We start from the raw sequence: 21,077 nt of genomic DNA, 5'->3' as shown, positions 1-21,077 counted from the left end.
TGCGGCCGGTTTCAAACAAGACGAGCGGAGGATGCGGGTGGGGGGAGCGGTTTCACCTGGATTAAAGGGGCCGGGGCCACCACTCGCCGCACGCCTCGCGCAATCCGTAACGGGCACCTGGTCGGGACGCATCGCGCGCGGGCACATCGCATCGGACGGCTGTACTGCGTGCGCTCGCGCCAGCGAACGAGCGCAGCTGCACGAGTCAGACTTTAAGATTTTTTTTTTGATCATGACTCAAAAATTGGTCTTTTTTTGGATGGTTGCTAATTTTTTGGCATGCCAATAAACTGTAGCCAACTCTAGTTCATTTTTCTTGCTAATGTTGACCAAATTATGGGCATCCAAAACCTCAACCAAAGACACCCTACCTCCTGGACAAACACAAGGACGCGAGTGTACAGCAGTACTCTGCAAGACGGCGAGGCAAAGCTACGGCGGGTTTATAGTCCCATCAGCCATCACACACTGGCCAGTGGCCATGGCCAGAAGAGCAGCGGTGCGCAGTGAGCCCGTGAGGTTTCGCGATCAAGACACGCAACAACTCTAGTAGGTGAGCTTCTTCCTGGTAGCAATAACTGCTCTAGTGCTCTGTGCTCTCCACCACTCCATCACTCGTCCTTGAGCTGAGCTGAAATACAGAGCTCTCACGCGCTTTGTCTTCTCCGTTGGGGCTGGACGATTCCTTCCTTGCATCTGCGCCGCCGCCGCCGCCCTGCCCCTGCGCAGCGGCGAGTGAAGCTAAGCGTCGGCAAGGTAAGCTCGTCTTCCACCCGTGTTCCTTTGCTTCATTTCGTCATTGTTTTCTTGTCACAGCAGCATCGATCCAGCGCGGTGGTGCTCACTACCTGTTCGACGGTGGCAAGTAAAGCATCCATGCCGGGCAGCGAAGATCGGCTCAGCGCTCTGCCGGACGGCGTCCTCCAGCACGTCCTCGGCTTCCTGCCGGCGAAACGGGAATGAGTAGCTCCTCGATTCAGGTTTCAGGATCCAACAGCTAAAACGCGAGGCATAATTTACTCACGCCGTCGTTTCTTTTTTCAAGGACTTCTCGTTTTTCCTCCAGTTTATTAATTGCAAGGGATCCATTAACAGCAAGGAATGCTGAACGTCAGGGAGTCGTCGTTCTTCAGGAACTGCGTTTCTCGATCCATGGTACCGTACCGGGTTCATCGTACCTAAATGAATTGGATCGCGTCCCCGCTATAAAAAATTCGTTCGAGAGATGTATACCTTCGTTGTATCCTATTTTTTTCAACCACCGACTCTCGTCCCTCGTTCCCGTTTCTCGTTCCCACCGTACCGGAAACATGGCAACTATGAGCTCAGGTGCTCAGTCTCTCCTTCATCAGGCTGGGAAACCCTCCTCTGGTCTCTCGGCATTTGAGGAGACTCGAACTCACTTATATGGCTTTAGAAGCAAATATCAAATATCCTCGATCTCGCAAGCTGCCCAGCATTGGAGGATCTGATCATGGCGTCTTGTATATCATCCCTTCACAAGATCTCGTCCCAGTCGGTGAAGCGTCTCAGCATCAGCGGCTGTGATTTCCTCTGTGATTGCCGGCCTAGGATAACAATCCCTAGCCTCGTTTGGCTGCTGCTCGACTCTTTCGGTGGTAACGTTCCTTTGCTTGGAAGCATGCCTTCACTGAAAACAGCACTTGTGAGGCCTGCGGCATACTCGAGTGATTGCTGCAAAGGAGGTGATCTGGGGCAGTGCTGTGGCAGCTGTGCAGAATGTACCGGTGATGATGACCATAGCGGCCGCTGCGTGCTTCTTGGAGGCTTGTCCACTGCTGTAAATTTGGAGCTGGTAGCTCACGCTGGAATGGTATACTTAGGGCCCGTTCGGGGATCCACCAGCTCCTCAAAATACACGGAGCTGGGGAGTACCGTTTCGGCCGCTCTGAATTTTCTAGCGGCAGCTCCGTCCGCTCCGGGAGCGGGGGCGCGGAGCGGAGGGACTCCGAACAGCCCCTTACTTCATTACTTGGAACTCCCATCTTTACTCTCAGTCTCCTACAAGTCTTGTTTTCTTTCACTCCTAGCTAGCTTGTTTTGAAGATTCTGTATCCATCTTTAGATACCGGCGACTTTTTAACACTTGTATGTACATGGATTGCCAGAAGATAGGCTTAGGCTTCTAAATAATGTTTTTTTTTGCTGTTGGCACATGTGAATTAGTTGGCCTCTGAATACAAGTGCTAAGTGAATATTTATATACAACTTTAATTTAATCATTCATGGTCAATATGTGAATTATTTGTATGTATAAATGTATAGAAACAAACATGCTGAATGTAGCATGTGCTTTATACGAAGTATATATATATCCTGCATTACATTCTCAAGGTGTGACTTTTGAAATGCCTATACGAACCTGCTACGCACTTCACTTCCACTGAATCATCACTTTAAGCCTAAAACTTGAGCTGTTCATACTTTCATCAGCTTATTTTTGGAAGAGATTTGAGGTGGTGTCCTACATTTAGTAACTTGAAGACATTGTTACTGAATGACTGGTGTGTGGCTATTGACTTCCGTGCACTACTTTGCATTCTCGAGCATTCACCTGTTCTTGAGAAGCTCACTCTTCAACTATGTAAGGTATATGCTTTCTCTATCTATAACAGATATGTTATTCAAGTTACCATGCATAATTGATTGCTTCTGTTGAATATAAGTTTGCAGGTGTGTTTATCTATCTTAGTATATATTTTTGTGCATTATCTATAGATCTTGATTCACATTTTTTATATGCATCAGTGATCAAATCTTGATGACTCTTTATTTTTTTCACCACAGAGACAGGAATTTATAACTGTGCTGGCAGGTAACTGCTATCCACTGGAAAAATTACCTGCAATATCCGAACACCTTAATACTGTGGAAATCAGATGTAGAGATATTGATGGGAGGGTTTGCAGGATTTTAAAATTCTTGAGTCGATTTGTCAGTGTCACGCAGATTAACATCAAACTGACTGCGCAACTGTCCACATGTAAGTTAACTAGCAGCACATATTTTTGTACTTCTGTTGTTCTTGTGGTGTTGTTCTTGTGGCCAGGCAGCTAGAAAAGTAGGCATTATGCCTCATGTGGTCAGTCAAAGTTTTGTCTCAATCACATATCCACGGCATTGAAATGATTAGATTAAGCTGCACATATTATGCATTCTGTACCTAAAATTACACTTGTCTATTTATTGTGCAATATTTTCTCGAGATGACATCACAATCAACTGATCCTACCTTGTCTGGTATATGTACAGGCTTCAGTTTCGAGACATGGCTCTCGGCCTCCCCGGCAAATGGTGATGATTATTCATGAACGCGAGGCTAAAGTCTGGTCTTTTGTCTCTGCAATGTTGCACTGTTTTAAATCTTTGAAGAGGCCTAATCTTAGGAACAGCGTGGAATGAGCTGCACAACTTGTTTGAGCTATCTCGGCCAGTTGGACCTGGTTTATCATAGTGACGTGGGTCGTGTTCTTTTGCCTAGATGCATATGTTCTGCTGTCTGCCTTTACTTTCGGTGTAGTTCCTTAGCCCAAGAACAGGTTATATCACTGTAACGCATCGGATGTTTACATCTCGTCTCACTATGTTTAATAGATTTATCATGTACCATGTTCCTCAAGATTTTTTGTGCGCCAGCCATGCATGTTGATTCAGGCCCAGTGGGTTTATGGAAGGATTTACAGCCTATTGTAGGATTTTTATAGGAATTTTAGAGCATTTGAATCCTAAGAATTTTAATTTTTTAGCCCTATCGATTCCTATGATTAGCATAACTAAATTCCGCTATCCCTAAAAAAAACTAAGTTCCTATGGAATCTATTCCTACACCTTTCATTCCACAGGAATTTCAACGTGAACTCAAATTCCTTTGAGAAGTCCAATGCACTCTTCACTATTTCTCTCTACCCTGCAGTGTCATGTGGCGGCTATACAACAAAAAGAAACAGCGGCACCCTGCTTGCAGCAGGGGTGACCGGCCTTGCAGCATCACGCATCTGACTTGCAACAGTGTCACCGGCCGACCTTGCAGCATTGCGTGGCTAGCTTTGTAACACGTTGGCCAGGCTTTGAAGCAGCAAAAGACAACGGCGAATGGCTTTGCAACATCACACGTCTGGTTTGCAATGAGCGACCCAATGGCACCGCGCATGACCGACGACGACCACAGAAGCACACTCTGTAAAGATTGCATGTTTCTGGTTCATAGAAGAAGAAAAATACATTCTTTAGATATTTTTTTTCGGGAAATACATTCTTTAGACATTGCAAGGGTTCTACCCGTCCTTGTCTATAGATGTAGCTGTGATGTTTCAGTTAGGAAATTAGATAACGCAAGGCAGGCTGCATGCGGACGCTCTCTATTACCGGAATATTGCAAGCGACGATTGGAAGGCGCATCGTGCGGCCGAACAGAACGCTGCAATCAGCCGGTGGGAAAGAATAGTTTACCAAAAAATATCATCTCAATTTCTCATGGAAGTCCTTCATTCTTGTTAAGGTATGAGCCCCGCTTCTAAAGCGATGACACCTCCATCTATCTTCCAGCTAACCCACAGCATGTCAGCAGAAGCTTCATTGAGATTTCAGAGACGTGACCCGATGAGAGGTTCGGGACCTGGCATTTCATCACACGACGCACGGGCCCATCCGATTCGTGCTCTCTCGTTATCGTACATCATGATATAATTCTGCATTATATTACCTGAAGAAATGTAGGGAAAGGCTGCGTACTATAGACCCAAAGTGGTCGGACCCTTCCCTGGACCCTGCGCAAGCGGGAGCTACATGCACCAGGTTGCCCTTTATTACCTGAAGAAGAGAAAATCAGTGTGGAAATCATTAAAAGATGCATGGGCATAATGCGTGTCATAGTTTCCCAAAGCGGTAACGTTTGACTGAATTTCACACCTCCAATTAGGTTCAGTCGATCCAGACCAATCTGTGATCCATTGAGGATGCCCAGACACACTTTCCCGGTTTTCTGTGATAAAAAAAGTAGACATATTAGGCAATATAATGATCTTCCGTCGATCCGTTTCAGGCAGCCAGTGCAGTAAGCAATCCAAGGTTCACTTACCGTGACAACAATATAGTTTTCAGGAGGGATCTCCATGGTGGCCTGGTTAGCCCCATGGCCGAAAGTGAGTTCAAGTGGCTTGAATTTATTCTTGACGTCGTCAACAGATTGAATTGGCTCGGTTTCTTCCCAGCATTCAGGCAGCGCATCATCGTCCACCTTGGTAAGTGATGAACCCTCGAGAGTGACTCCCACCTGCAATGCAAGATCCAAAATGCCATGTGCCCATGTCTAGTTAGCTAGTTACTCCGGTGAAATATGCCTGGGTGAAACATACCGCTGCAATAAGGCGACCATATGTGTCCTTATGAACATAGGTGTAGGTGCTCCCGCTGTCAAACATGGTGGTCATTGGCTCCATGCTTACCGGGTATTCCAGTTGTACATTGAGGTTCAGTGTTGCTGCGCCAGGTGAGTAGTGGCTCCTGAAACGAAAAAAAGGTTGGGTGCCATGAAAAGTGTGAAACACCTACTTACTTCGTTTAAGAGCATCCTGCTCAAACCGCTATAGCGGAGCTATAACCGGCTATTTATGTAACGGTAATTACCCGACATTCTGAGCCATTGGAACCCAGGTTACGCCGGCAGAGGGCACCCTGTCGCCCCCAAAGAAGAGGAAACCCCCTCCATGGACGCCGAGGCAATGGCCAAAGATATTGTCAACGATTATGCCTTGTTGCTTTAGCTGGGAGACAAGGTCACCCGTCCCCTTGCCGATCCCGAGGACGCCGTCTGCCTCCACCGGCCTCTTGCCTGCCTCTTTCCCACCTTCCTGGTCGTACCCACAGCTGCACGCACGCACGCCCACACGCAACAACCGAATCATGCAATGCGATGCAACGGCGCAGGAAAGTTTCAGTAACGCCTACCCGAAGGCAAGGTTGGGGCGGTTCTCATTGTTGGTGGGGAGGGAGAACTGGTCGGTCAAGAGCACGCCCAAGGACGACTCGCCGTCCTTGTAACCTAACACATAGTCGCATTGGTCTGGGTTCTGAGTGCAGTCGTGCGCGAGGCCGAGGTCCTTGTGCACCGCCACGCATCGCTCATCGTCACATGGCACCACGTTGGTCGGTGTTGGTCTGTACGCCTCGTGTGGCCCCTGCAATAATATCAATCGCCATGTAAATTTCATTTCAGGACTGGAAACTGAAGGAAACTGAAGCTACAGTTGAGTTGGAACTTGGAAGGCAAAAGGCATGCAAGGAGCTACTCCATTCCCACTTGTATAAGGGAATGGATGGAGTAGCATATACGCATAGCAGGTGATACAAGTGTAATTAAGGTTCTAAGACTAATTAAAATGTGATGACTTTTTTTTTCTTTTTTCAAAAAGGAGGATGACCGCCTGGCCTCTGCATCTAGGCGATGAAAATGTGATGACTTAGATTGCCTTGTGAGTGCTCTGGAGGGGGGTGTCACACTCCAGCCGCGTGAGGGGGCTGCCCGTGTTGACGTCGAGGTTGTAGGGCTTTGCGGGTTCCCCAATGTTCATGGTAACATAGAAGAGGCTGCACGTACGAACACAGGCAGCAAAAGCATGTCAAAACTCAAATGCTGCAGTATTGAAAGTTGAAGCACAAAATGTGCATGAACAACTGAAATGTAATTCTCGGAAGAAGTTGGGGAAAATAAGTCAGACGAACAGAGAGCGATAAGATCTGGGTACAAGATCAAGAAATATTGAGGAAGACATGCATGCAATTGCAATATAATGTACTGCAGAAAGACTGAAAGGAGGTCATGCATGTCAGTCGTGGTCTCATGGATAAGAATCAAAATCGCAACATTTGCAAGGACCAAAGGTAGTGATCCAAGTTAGGAGGATGCATGGCCGTGTGTAGTATCATGGAATTCAAGGACTGAGAGTTTCTTCCATAATCTATGAAAAAAGACGGGGGAAGATGCAGGAGATTGCGTACCCAGTAGGATAGACGTCGCCGTGGAGCTCGAACACAATGGAGGACCGCAGGAGTGGGAGCAGTAGAAGGAGGTGGATAATGACCAGAGCCCATATGGCAGCCATGGTGGTGGATGAAGAAGCCACTTCCTGGGAGCTGTGGAAGAGCTGTACTGTCAATTTCTCTGTCTCTTATGGTGTGAAGCTGATGTACTTGTAGTTATATACTAGTGGAACAGGCGCGCTCCGCTGCGCCAGGAAATTTGGTGAGGAAATCTCTAAGCTGACTGTTCTCTTGGCGTTGTTCAGAATTTCAAAGGCCAGAAAAAACATGCAACAAAAAACGTGAAATGTTGCAAACATCAATCAAGAATTGCATCATTATTACTCGATCTGGGGACCGGCACACAAGACCAACAAGCAACAACCAGCTATAAAACATTTAGACAATCAGGAGGGCAAAGCCTCCCGATTCCATTGCATTAGCGAAACAAGAGCCCAGCTATAAAATTCAGTAGTACAATTGGTTGAATGCCTTAACACAAGTGAATAGAGAAAAACTTAGGTATAGGGAGTATGCTCACACCATATAACTCTATTAAGTACAGTAATACGATGGTCATGAAAGAACTGCATTATAGTAGTACATTACTGCTCAATGTGGAATCTGCTACACGATAACAGGAGAACAATCTGCTAAAAAATTCAGTAATACAACAAATATTGGCAGGATGGACCTGACCAAGAGTGAATATCGGTTGGTAAAAATACATCAACAATTTTATTTTAGTTACCATTCCAGACCCTTCCCTGGACCCTGCGCAAGCGGGAGCTACATGCACCAGGTTGCCCTTTTTTTTTTACCATTCCACGTCATGTTATGGGTGTTCCCCAAAACTGCAGCCTGATAATGATCAAGATCATGAATAAACCATGAGAAAATACAAAAGGCAAATCAAAAGCGATAGAAAATGGATCTATATAACATCAGGGCTGAAACCGTAAGAAACTAATGTGTGATGCTAATCTCCAATTTTAAACAGTCTTATTTCTAAAGTTCAGTTTGGGTAATTTCTAACTAAGGCATTTTTGTACAGTTTTGCTTGTATCAACTCAAATCGATCCACTTGAACCCTTAATACAAACAACAATGGCCCACCTGAGAAACTGGATGAACATAAACACTTCTTCTTTGGGCCTGGAGAGTTTGATGGACAGAATGATTATCTTCCTTGCTCTTCTCAGGAGGGAGAGGCTGCAGATCCTATATGGGAATCAGATATAGTTAAGCAACCTGCATCCAGGCCACGACGCACTCTAAAATTCAAACTTGCATAAAAGGAAGCAAGCACAACTGTAGTTACCAGTCCAAATTCCACTTCGAAAAACAACTTCAGTTCAGCATTTTGTGCCTTATTTGATATATGTTCCTCAGCTGCCCCACCTCAACAGAAGAAACCATGGTAACTGGAATCTTGGCATATAACTAATGCAGACCTGATAGAAAGATGAGAAAGGTGAACAACACAATGATTGTACATTGTTCTTCACAAAAAATTCTAGTGTCATCTAAACAATCAAGCACACTGAGTGATTGGGCTACTGAAATGATTCCTGGAATAACCGGTTTAGCACAACGGAATTTACGAATACATATATAATATAACACACCGAATTAAATATATAGTACAACGCTGTACACTCAACAACTCGTCTTACTTTTTCCAGGTATCCGCATAGGACAGCTTGTTGCAGAGGTAGAGTATTTGGACCTCAGCAGCGGAGAGGAGTTGGGGGAGGCACCGGAACTTGGCTGCCCAGCTTCCTCAGGAGTCAGGAGGGAGAAGCATGGCGTCAGGGTGGGCTCACGGGGCGGCGCACTGAACGCCGACGCTGCGCAATGGTAGGAGAAATGTCCGACGGCAGCCTCAAGAGCAGACGGCGGGATAGTTCGGAGTGGTCATCCACCTGGGTTGAGGCGAGCAACTCATGGTGGCTGCGGGACCTGGAGAAGGAGGGCGCGGCATGGTCGGGGGAGCCGGAGCTGTACATGTGTCGATGGGGAACCCTATTTCGCAGGGCGCTCGAGAGTCGGGAGAGACACCGGCCGTGAGGGGAGGCGCGGGATCGCCGGCGGCCGCCACAGCGGTAATCCCCTGTTTCCCCACTCTTTTTTTTTATTTCCTTTTTGAGAATTCCCTGTTTCCCCACTCCCCAGCCCCGCACCGACTCGTGAGCCAGAAAGACTGGAGGCAGCCACGCGTTGTTGCCTGTTTTCCCTCCCTGGGAGTGGGAGCTCCACTGCCTACAGTCTAGATTTTTCCATTGCTTGATTATCTTATCTTCTCCCTTGCTGTATATTTGGGCTTAGGAATTTTATCTGCACTGCAGAAGGGTCAACGGTATCACCTCCTTTTTCGAAAAGAAATGTTCATATATTTTGTATAAATATTTATTTGTTTACTCTCCAAACATATACAATGTACCTCTTAATAATGAACGTCGGCCCACCACAGCTAACTTCCTTTTTTTATTGCGAATAAAGTGGATTCTTATTTCTTAGAAATAGCATTACAGTCCGCTAATACAAGCTAACTTTCATGACTGTATCATGGTCAGGTATGTTGGCTAAGCTTGGCCAAATCCTATATTATATATTTTTAGAAGCTCCGCTACTGACATTCATTCTCTCCTACTATACCTAAGAGCAACTCTAGTCGAGTCGTCAAAAATTATGAAGTACACTTCAAAAAATTATGGACACTTGAAAGACAACATGCAAACTCAGATTCTTCATATTTGCTTCCTCCTAGTCGTGTGATCAACTCATCAATGTAACATTCCTTTCCCACAACCTTCTTGCTATTCCAAGGGAGGGTCACCGAAACTTTCCTTCACGCCATACGCTACAAAAGGCAGCCCGAGACTCCATATATATAGTGACTGGGAGGCAAGATATGCAGCGTGCTTCATAAATTATGGTGATCTCCTGACAAGATGGTGACTTTGCTAGAGTGATCTTTTTGACAAAAATCGTCATAATAGTGGTTATTCTGGTGATCAGGCAGAATGGCGACTCTGGTAGATTTGCTCTAGCCATGCCGCTCTAGTCGTATCTTAAGTGATTTGGCAATATGACTTCATGCCTATGACTTTGCTTAGCCATAGCTGAAGCAATTTTTTCACGAGAGAGCACCAATCACGATATTTGCGGGCATCCATGGCCAGTTTAGTCATTTATATTTGTTATATCTAGCAATTCGGTGAGTTCACTACTTGCAGTATGGGTACGAACAATTCATAAAGCACACGTAATTTTCTATGCGTTCATTAGTATATCTAGTGATTTCTAACTTCTGAGTGCAAGAAAACAATAATATAATGCTAAAAACAATATTAAATTACTATGAAGCAAAGGATATAGAGTGCAAAGTTCTACAGTTCGTTATACGAAGGAATGAGGTGTAAATATGGATTATCGAGGCCAAATATATCCATATAAAATTAGTTTTCTTCAAAAAGGTAACTATAGGGAGTTTTCTATAACTTTCTATGCGGAAGAAAAACAAGCTCAATTTTAGGAATTGTACGGGCTTATTTGCAACAGCCATTGTTTTCATTTTTTGCTTTCCTTTTTCTCCACTTCGGCATCCGTACTAGACTGATCCAATGGGCATGCTTTCCCCATGGACCGAAGTCTGCTCACCTACGACATGTACCAAAAGGACATCTAGGGTTTCCTACAACTTCTGTGGTAGCCATTGGTGTCCGTGATGTGGCATTCGGATTATGGCAGTGATGTCACTAGTATGCGTCGGTGCTATACAAATAGTTTTTAACCCCTTTTAGCGACGACATTTGGAATCGTCGTCTAGTGAGTGACGGCGATAGGGGGGGTCCTTCCCACACGACCCAGAAACCGTCGGGGATATGCCCTTCTGGCACACACACTCGGCAAAATGAGATCGTGTGCGACCGACGATCGCTCAAATACGGTAATACGTATAGTAGAGCTAAAAAACAATTATACAGGCGGAATTGTTTCCGGTCGCAAGTATATCCCACATAGTCAGCCCCCGCTAAACGTTTCCGTTCGTATGTACATCCCACACAGTCGCTCCAAGGAAAACGTTTCCGTTCACAGGTACATCACACATAATTTTCCCCGTTAAATCGTTTGTGATAGCGTTGCCATTGTACACGATATTAATAATTTTATTGTTTTGCGTTAGTGAATGCATCACACGCGGTGCGCAGAAGAAACTGTGTGGCAAAGGCTGTCCATAACACACAGTTTTTATATGGTAAACGTTTGTGCAAGGTGACCTAACGCAAACAGTTTTCAAGAAAAGGTCGTATGTGATTGTTTATTGATCCAACACGGTTTATTCCTAGAAACTGTGTTCGTTGCCTGAGGTCATCACCCACGGTATTTTTTCCATAACCATTTGCAATAGCAAAACCCAATTAGCAGGCAAATTTTAGTTTAAGTGTTTAAGTCGCCATGGCACATTTATTGTAAAGAGCATGACAAATATTTTTGTTTTAAATATATGGCAAATTTACATTTCCAGAACATGGCAAATTTAACTACGTAGCACGGTAAATATACTTGTATAGATATGGCACTTTTAAATTTATTTCCATGGCAAAAGTACTCCATTTTTGCCATGACAAAAATTAATCCATTTCTTGCCATGGCAATTTTCACTAAATTATTGCCATGGCAAATTTATATCCAGTTCTTGCCATGACAAAAATACCTTTATTTTCACATGGCAAATTTTAGGTTAAGTTTCCATTGCAATTTTCAGTTTAAGTCGCCATGGCAAATTTGTCATAAAGAGCATGGCAATTTCAATTCAAATATTATGACAAATTTAAATTTATAGAATATGGCAAATTTATTATGTAGCGTCTTAAATATACTTGTGTAGCCATGGCATTTTTTATTTATTTCCATGGAAAAAGTACTACTTTTTTGCCATGACAAAAACTAAACAATTTTTGCCATGGCAAATTTAACTCCATTTTATGCCATGGCAAACATCTTTAATTAACATGTTCAAAAACAAGTAAACTTGCCATGGCAAAGTTATAGTTGTTCAAAACAAGGCAAACTTTGCCATGGCAACTTACGATGTTCAAAAACATGGCAACCTTTTGTAGATGTTCAAAAATATGAAACTTTTTGCCATGGATTTTTAAAATGTTCAAAAACATGGCAAACTTGCCATGACAAATTTTAATATGTGCAAAAACATGGTAACTTCTTTTAATTAAGTTTGTTCAGAAACATGTCAAACTTCTTTTAATTAACATGTTCACAAACATGCAAACTTGCCATGGCAACTAAAGATGTTCAAAAATGTGGCAATATTTGTAGATGTTTGAAAACATGGCAAATTTTCCATGGCAACTAAAATCAATATTTGTTTATAGATGTGTCTTCTTCCATGGCAACTAAATGCATTTTTTGCCATGTCCATCCGGAGAATGTTTGTTATGGACATTTACAAATTAGTTTGAGAATGCGGCAAGTTTGTTCTTTAAAATTTGTTTTTGCCATGGGGATTACATGTAGAATATCATTACAGCTTAAGATGTTTTCTCCATTTTTTCCCAAAAATTTTCTATGTGTCTAGAGAACTTTCTTCACCATATCACTTCATGGCAACTTTTTGTAAACATCGTAGTGGTGGCAACTTTTTCATACTGTACAGATGCATCTTAAGCTTTGTTCAAAAACATGGCAAATTCCTTTTACCCTTTTCCAATAATAGAAAAAAAAATTTGGGGGGCCATGGCAATTTTTAGTTCATTAAGCATGGCAAAATGTTTTCCTATGGGTCATGAAACTAAATTCCATTTTATAAATTTGTCGTGGTCAATAGAAATAAATTTACCATCGTAAGCATGATAAATTTGCCATGGTCCCCGCAATATAAATTGCCATGTGGTCTTTTATGATCATGGCAAATATAGTTTAGACCATGGCAACTATATCACCATGGCAATTTTACAAACATGGCAATTTTTATAACCACACCATTGCAAGTTTTACTATTAGACCATGTCAAAAAGGGTTCGATAGGATCATGGCACATTTTTATGAATTTTGTTCCGATGGAAATTCATTCAATTTTTTGCCATGAAGTGTTTTTTTAGGATCATGGCAATTTTACATACATTTTTGCCATCATGACAATTTACACACAATACGCCTTAACCTGTTTTTTTCTTCGCATCATGGCAAGTAATGTGTGGGCATCACGGCGATTTTCAGACGTTTTTTTTGCCATGTTGTGTTTTTTGCATGATGCAAGTAGTGTGCGTGGGTGTGTGCGCGCATCATGGCAATTTTTATTTTTTTGATTTTGGGCAACAATAGGCAAGTGGGCTGCGCCTGGGCCCTTTTTTTTATTTTGGTTTACTGGTTCGGCGCAGGTTCGACCGTTGCCTGATTCGTTCGAGTGGGGAAGGAAACGTTCGGTGTAGGCTGCTTCCTAGTCCGAACGTTTTTATTCGGTTTGATCGATGGACTGGGAGGAACGATTCGTTCGGCCAGGGAGCCTCCCATACTGAACGTCAGCGCCATATCAGGGTCCCATTGAATTATACATAGAATTTCACAAGAAAAACAATCAAGGCGGAAAATATGATTCATAGCTTTCAATCTCATGAAGTTCTATGCAGGCGTGCAGTGTAGTCGGTCGTTCCACAAAGGAGTCGACACCGTTGAGCTTTGTGCTGAGGTGTTGTAGGTCGGTACGGAGGGGTGTGGCACCGAGCTCCCCCTTCTCCTTCCCATCAAACGTCTCGGTGGAGATTGATACCGATAATATTTCCAGACTATGATGAAACGCACGTGGAAAATAGAAGAAGACACAATGCGTAAGGTATACCGCACTCTCTATAAAAGAAAACGCCGCCTCCACTGAAAGAATATTTCGCCCAAAGCTCAACTAAAATTCTGAAATTGTCTTGGCCCATTCATGCACATATGTGAGTGAAGTGAGTGAGGCTAAAGTTTAGTCCCACCTCATAAGTTGAGAGAGAGTTGCACCTCTATATAAGGTGAGCTCTTCTACCACTTGTATGAGCATGAGAAGAGGAGACCTACACGCGTGCTCCTCCTCCTCGCCACGCCACGCCTCGCCATGATGCGCCGCGGGTTGCGGGATTGAGCTGAGCCGAGGGCAGAGCTATGCACGTTGTCTATATTTTTGTTGCTCGGAAAAAATTAATGAATCATTAATTAATAATTAACGGACACGTTAATTACCGAACTGTTTCCCATTTTTTTGGATCGTGACGACTCGGACGTGGGGTTTACTCCCACGACCTACCCGGTCCGCATTATATAGTCAGGCAGACGTCTACCCTAGCCGACGCCACTTCGTATGGTTTCTCACCACCGTTCCAGATCATTGCGCCGCCAAGCAAGTCTTCTCCATCCTCCTTTCGGTGTGCACCGGGAGAAGGGACATCAGGCCTCCGGAACCCCGCCTCTCGTGATCCTGTACGGGAGAGGGGCGATCAGGTTTTTGGGGAGCGCACTCGCGCGACTGCTGGCAGCGATGACTTCGCGAACGACGACTTCTTCCCCAACCTCGGCAACCTCATCCTCGACGACATGGGCGACAACGTCAACACCGGCGATGCTGCTCCCGCTGCACCGTATGTGATTCTATCTTTCCTGTTCGAGATCGTGGTAGAATTCATGTTTTTAGTATGTGCCCCAGATGTGATCTGTTCATCTGCTATGCTAGTTTGCATGATTAGTTTAATCTCTGCTACTGTAGTCATGATTTATCTTCTATTTATTCGGATTAAATCTCGTAGTAATTTGCTCATATTTCCAACAATCCAAAAACCTGATTATAGGCAATTTGCTTCGAGTGGTTTTGCTGCGCATCTGAAGCCGTCTGCCTTTAAGGGGGCGCAATATAAGAGGTGGCGCATGAGAGCAGTCTACTGGTTTCAGACCATGGGCTGCTATGACGCCACCAAGGGCAAGCCTGAGGGCGATCTTAATGCAGCACAGCTGGAAACTTTTGAGAATATCGATACTCTCTTTAAAGGCGCTTTTCTGGGTGTTCTTGATGACTCCATTGTGGACTTGTATATGTCGTTTGACAATGGCAAGGACATGTGGGCTGCGCTCGAGGCCAAGTTTGGTGCCTCGGACGCCGGCAGCGAGTTGTATGTCATGGAGCAATTCTATGACTACAAGATGACTGATGAGCGCTCTGTTGTACAACAGGCTCATGAGATACAGTCGCTCGCAAAAGAACTTGAGTACTGTAGGACCTTGAGAAGAGGTGTCTAGAGGGGGGGGGGGATTAGACACTAAGTACCAAAGTTGCAGTTTTTTAAGCTCTTTAAGTTTAAGTGGAGTTTAGGCACAAGTTTAACATTCACAACACATAACAAGCAAGCATGCAAAGAGTATATGAGCAGCGGAAAGTAAGCATGCAACTTGCAAGAATGTAAAGGGAAGGGTTTTGGAGGATTCAAACGCAATTGGAGACAGGGATGTTTTTGACGTGGTTCCGATAGGTGGTGCTATCGTACATCCACGTTGATGGAGACTTCAACCCACGAAAGGTAATGGTTGCGCGAGTCCACGGAGGGCTCCACCCACGAAGGGTCCATGAAGAAGCAACCTTGTCTATCCCACCATGGCCGTCGCCCATGAAGGACTTGCCTCACTAGCGGTAGATCTTCACGAAGTAGGCGATCTCCTTGCCCTTACAAACTCCTTGGTTCAACTCCACAATCTTGTCAGAGGCTCCCAAGTGACACCTAGCTAATCTAGGAGACACCACTCTCTAAGAAGTAACAAATGGTGCGTTGATGATGAACTCCTTGCTCTTGTGCTTCAAATGATAGTCTCCCCAACACTCAACTCTCTCTCATAGGATTTGGATCTGGTGGAAAGAAGATTTGAGTGGAAAGCAACTTGGGAAGGCTAGAGATCAAGATTCATATGGTAAGAATGGAATATCTTGGCCTCAACACATGGGTAGGTAGTTCTCTCTCAGAAATGGTAAGTTGGAAGTGTAGGTTTGTTCTGATGGCCCTCTCCACGAATGAAGAGGAGGTGGAGGGGTATATATAGCCTCCACACAAAATATAACCGTTACACACAATTTACCAAACTTGGTGGGACCGAATCAATAAACTCGGTCAGACCGATTTAGTAAACCTAGTGACCGTTAGGATTTTCGGTGGGACCGAAATGCAACTCGGTAGGACCGATATGGTTAGGGTTAGGGCATAACGTAATCTCGGTGAGACCGATTACACAAACTCGGTGAGACCGATTTTGGTAATTTAGCTAACCAGAGAGTTGGTTAGGCAAACTCGGTTGGACCGATTACTCAAACTCGGTGGGACCGATTTTGGTAATAAGTTAACCAGAGAGTTTGCATTGTAATCTCGGTAGTACCGATTGATCAAACTCGGTGAGACCGATTTTGATAATGGACATACACAGAGAGATTACAATCCCATCTCGGTGAGACCGAGATCCCTATCGGTGATACCGATTTGCTTGGGGTTTGTGGCAGTGGTTATGACATCTGAACTCGGTGGCGCCGGATAGAAAGAATCGGTGGGGCCGAGTTTGACTTTAGGTTTAGGACATATGTGTGGAAATGGGAAAGTAGTTGAGGGTTTTTGGAGCATATCACTAAGCACTGTGGAGCAAGAAACTCATTAAGCAACACCTCATCCCTCCTTGATAGTATTGGCTTTTCCTATAGACTCAATGTGATCTTGGATCACTAAAATATAAAATGAAGAGTCTTGAGCTTGAAGCTTTAGCCAATCCTTTGTCCTTAGCATCTTGAAGGCGTTCCCACATCCTTTAGTCCATGCCACTCTAATGTTGAACTTGTCTGAAATATACTAGATAAAAGTGTTAGTCCAACAAGAGATATGTTGACATTAATTACCAAAACCACCTAGGGAGCACTTGTGCTTTCAAGTACTTCAAGTGTGTATTGCCAGAGGCATCATTGCCAAGCTTCCACCTTCGTGGAACAATTTTGCTACTTCCCTGAAACACAAGAGACAAGAGTTTTCCGTTGCGGATCTCATTGGTACTCTTGATGTTGAAGAGAAGGCGGGAGCAAAGGACACACGTGCTCGAGTTGCCGAGGGAGCTTCTAGTGTCCACATGGTACAAAAGAAGAACTTCCAGCCCAACAAGTTAAAAAACAACAAGAACAAAACTCAGGGCAAAGGCAAGTTCGATACAAAGAACAAGCCATCGCATTCTACCAACTTCAAGAAGAATTCTCACAAGAAGGGGAAGGGACTTTGCCATGTCTACGGTGATCCTAATCACTGGGCTTCGAAGTGTCCTAACTGCTTTGAGGAGTGCGAACATGAGGAGAGCGGCAAGTCCGCTAATCTTGTCATCGGTGATACCGATATGAAGGAATCTGGGTACGGTATTCTTCCTACCATCCTTTCAGTATTTCAATCTCCTGATTGGTTAATTGACACCGGTGCCAATGTACATGTTTGTTGAAGGAAATATGCCCTAGAGGCAATAATAAAGTTATTATTTCCTTATTTCATGATAAATGTTGATTATTCATGCTAGAATTGTATTAACCGGAAACTTAGTACATGTGTGAATACATAGACAAACATAGTGTCACTAGTATGCCTCTACTTGACTAGCTCGTTGATCAAAGATGGTTGTGTTTCCTAGCCATAGACATGAGTTGTCATTTGATTAACGGGATCACATCATTAGGAGAATGATGTGATTGACTTGACCCATTCCGTTAGCTTAGCACTTCATCGTTTAATATGTTGCTATTGCTTTCTTCATGACTTATACATGTTCCTATGACTATGAGATTATGCAACTCCCGTTTATCGGAGGAACACTTTGTGTGCTACCAAACGTCACAACATAACTGGGTGATTATAAAGGAGCTCTAAAGGTGTATCCAAAGGTACATGTTGAGTTGGCGTATTTCGAGATTAGGTTTTGTCACTCCGATTGTCGGAGAGGTATCTCTAGGCCCTCTCGGTAATGCACATCACTATAAGCCTTGCAAGCAATGTAACTAATGGTTTAGTTACGGAATGATGCATTACATAACGAGCAAAGAGACTTGCCGGTAACGAGATTGAACTAGGTATTGAGATACCGACGATCGAATCTCGGGCAAGTAACATACCGATGACAAAGGGAACAACGTATGTTGTTATGCGGTTTGACCGATAAAGATCTTCGTAGAATATGTAGGAGCCAATATGAGCATCCAGGTTCCGCTATTGGTTATTGACCGGGAACGTGTCACGGTCATGTCTACATAGTTCTCGAACCGGTAGGGTCCGCACACTTAAGGTTTCAATGATAGTTATATTATGAGTTTATGAGTTTTGATGTACCGAAGGTTGTTCGGAGTCCCGGATGTGATTACAGACATGACGAGGAGTCTCAAAATGGTCGATACATGAAGATTGATATATTGGAAGCCTATATTTGGATATCGGAAGTGTTCCGGGTGAAATCGGACTAGGGGGCGCGGCCCTGCCCTGGCCTCCTCTCCTCTTCTCCACTAAGGCCCACTATGGCCCATTAAGCCCCCGGAGGTTACCGGATCCCTTGGCGTGCCTCCTCCCTGGCCGGCCGCCCCCTCCCCCCTTGCTCCTTTATATACGGGGGCAGGGGGGCACCTCTAGACACAACAATTGATCTCTTGATCTCTTAGCCGTGTGCGGTGCCCCCCTCCACCATAGGCCTCCTCGATAATATTGTAGCGGTGCTTAGACGAAGCCCTGTGACGGTAGAACATCAAAATCGTCACCATGCCATCGTGCTGACGGAACTCTCCCTCGACACTCGGCTAGATCGGAGTTCGAGGGATGTCATCAAGCTGAACGTGTGCTAGAACTCGGAGGTGCCGTAGTTTCGGTGCTTGATCGGTCCGGCCGTGAAGACATACGACTACATCAACCGCGTTGTTCTAACGCTTCCGCTTTCGGTCTACGAGGGTACATGGACAACACTCTCCCCTCTTGTTGTTATGCATCACCATGATCTTGCGTGTGCGTAGGAATTTTTTTGAAATTACTACGTTCCCTAACAGTGGCATCCGAGCCTGGTTTTATGCGTAGATGTTATATGCACGAGTAGAACACAAGTGAGTTGTGGGCGATACAAGTCATACTGCTTACCAGCATGTCATACTTTGGTTCGACGGTATTGTTGGACGAAGCGGCCCGGACCAACATTACGCGTACGCTTACGCGAGACTGGTTCTACCGACCTGCTTTGCGCATAGGTGGCTGGTGGGTGTCAGTTTCTCCAACTTTAGTTGAACCGAGTGTGGCTACGCCCGGTCCTTGCGAAGGTTAAAACAACACTAACTTGACGAACTATCGTTGTGGTTTTGATGCGTAGGTAAGAACGGTTCTTGCTCAGCCCGTAGCAGCCACATAAAATTTGCAACAACAAAGTAGAGGACGTCTAACTTGTTTTTGCAGGGCATGTTGTGATGTGATATGGTCAAGATGTGATGCTATATTTTATTGTATGAGATGATCATGTTTTGTAACCGAGTTATCGGCAACTGGCAGGAGCCATATGGTTGTTGCTTTATTGTATGAAATGCAAGCGCCATGTAATTGCTTTACTTTATCACTAAGCGGTAGCGATAGTCGTAGAAGCAATAGATGGCGAAATGACAACGATGCTACGATGGAGATCAAGGTGTCATGCCGGTGACGATGGTGATCACGACGGTGCTTCGGAGATGGAGATCACAAGCACAAGATGATGATGGCCATATCATATCACTTATATTGATTGCATGTTATGTTTATCCTTTATGCATCTTATTTTGCTTTGATTGACGGTAGCATTATAAGATGATCTCTTGCTAAATTTCAAGGTATAAGTGTTCTCCCTGAGTATGCACTATTGCGAAAGTTCTTCGTGCTGAGACACCACGTGATGATCGGGTGTGATAGGCTCTACGTTCAAATACAACGGGTGTAAAACAGTTGCACACGCGGAATACTCAGGTTAAACTTGACGAGCCTAGCATATACAGATATGGCCTCGGAACACTGGAGACCGAAAGGTCGAGCGTGAATCATATAGTAGATATGATCAACATAGTGATGTTTACCATTGAAAACTACTCCATCTCACGTGATGATCGGACATGGTTTAGTTGATTTGGATCACGTGATCACTTAGATGATTAGATGGATGTCTATCTAAGTAGGAGTTCTTAAGTAATATGATTAATTGAACTTTAATTTATCATGAACTTAGTCCTGATAGTATTTTGCAAATTATGTTGTAGATCAATAGCTCGCATTGTTGCTTCCCTATGTTTATTTTGATATGTTCCTAGAGAAAAACTATGTTGAAAGATGTTAGTAGCAATGATGCGGACTTGGTCCGTGATCTGAGGTTTATCCTCATTGCCGCACAGAGGAATTATGTCCTTGATGCACCGCTAGGTGACAGACCTATTGCAGGAGCAGATGCAGACATTATGAACGTTTGGCTAACTCAATATGATGACTACTTGATAGTTTTGTGCACCATGCTTTATGGCTTAGAACCGGGACTACAAAAATGTTTTTTGAAACTTCATGGAACATATGAGATGTTCCATGAGATGAAATTGATATTTCAGACTCATGCCCGGGTCAAGAGGTATGAGACCTCTGACAAATACTTCGCCTAAAAGATGGGGGAGAATTGCTCAACTAGTGAGCAAGTGCTTAGATTGTCTAAGTACTACAATCACTTGAATCAAGTGGGAGTTAATCTTCCAGATAAGATAGTGATTGACAGAGTTCTCTAGTCACCATCACTAAGTTACTAGAACTTCGTGATGAACTATAATATGCAAGGGATGACGGAAACGATTCCCAAGCTCTTCGTGATGTTGAAATCAACGAAGGTAGAAATCAAGAAAAAGCATCAAGTGTTGATGATTAAACAAGATCACTAGTTTCAAGAAAAGGGCAAAGGAAAAGAAAGGGAACTTCAAGTAGAATGGCAAGCAAGTTGTCACTCCCGGAAGAAGC

The 21,077-nt window shown here is 44.2% G+C and overlaps 1 protein-coding gene and 1 long non-coding RNA gene across 3 annotated transcripts; one reads left to right on the top strand and one right to left on the bottom strand.

Annotated features, from left to right (window-relative positions):
* Positions 1 to 519: 519 nt before the first annotated feature.
* Positions 520 to 3,669, top strand: LOC119295327. Of its 2 annotated transcripts, none has more exons than XR_005143898.1 (4): positions 520 to 756; positions 2,455 to 2,610; positions 2,809 to 3,004; positions 3,274 to 3,665. It is a non-coding gene; the product is annotated as an uncharacterized LOC119295327 (long non-coding RNA). The 2 variants fall into 2 exon arrangements; XR_005143897.1 differs by having other exon boundaries at positions 706 to 756; positions 820 to 2,610; positions 3,274 to 3,669.
* Positions 3,670 to 4,159: 490 nt separating this feature from the next.
* Positions 4,160 to 9,195, bottom strand: LOC119295325 (aspartic proteinase Asp1-like). Its single transcript, XM_037573730.1, has 11 exons — positions 8,715 to 9,195; positions 8,360 to 8,492; positions 8,155 to 8,259; positions 7,018 to 7,152; positions 6,489 to 6,606; positions 5,968 to 6,197; positions 5,647 to 5,886; positions 5,376 to 5,523; positions 5,099 to 5,293; positions 4,930 to 5,002; positions 4,160 to 4,723 (listed from the first exon to the last, which is right to left on the bottom strand). Exons 3-11 carry the CDS (start codon positions 8,172 to 8,174, stop codon positions 4,605 to 4,607), a joined length of 1,278 nt encoding a protein of 425 aa, XP_037429627.1. The 5' UTR covers positions 8,175 to 8,259; positions 8,360 to 8,492; positions 8,715 to 9,195; the 3' UTR covers positions 4,160 to 4,604.
* Positions 9,196 to 21,077: the final 11,882 nt, after the last annotated feature.

The sequence above is a fragment of the Triticum dicoccoides genome, chromosome 4B (genome assembly GCF_002162155.2).
Source record: "Triticum dicoccoides isolate Atlit2015 ecotype Zavitan chromosome 4B, WEW_v2.0, whole genome shotgun sequence".
In the NCBI taxonomy this organism is placed as follows: Eukaryota; Viridiplantae; Streptophyta; class Magnoliopsida; order Poales; family Poaceae; genus Triticum; species Triticum dicoccoides.
The sequence above is the reverse complement of the archived record's forward strand: the minus strand, read 5'-3'. Positions and strand labels throughout refer to the sequence as shown.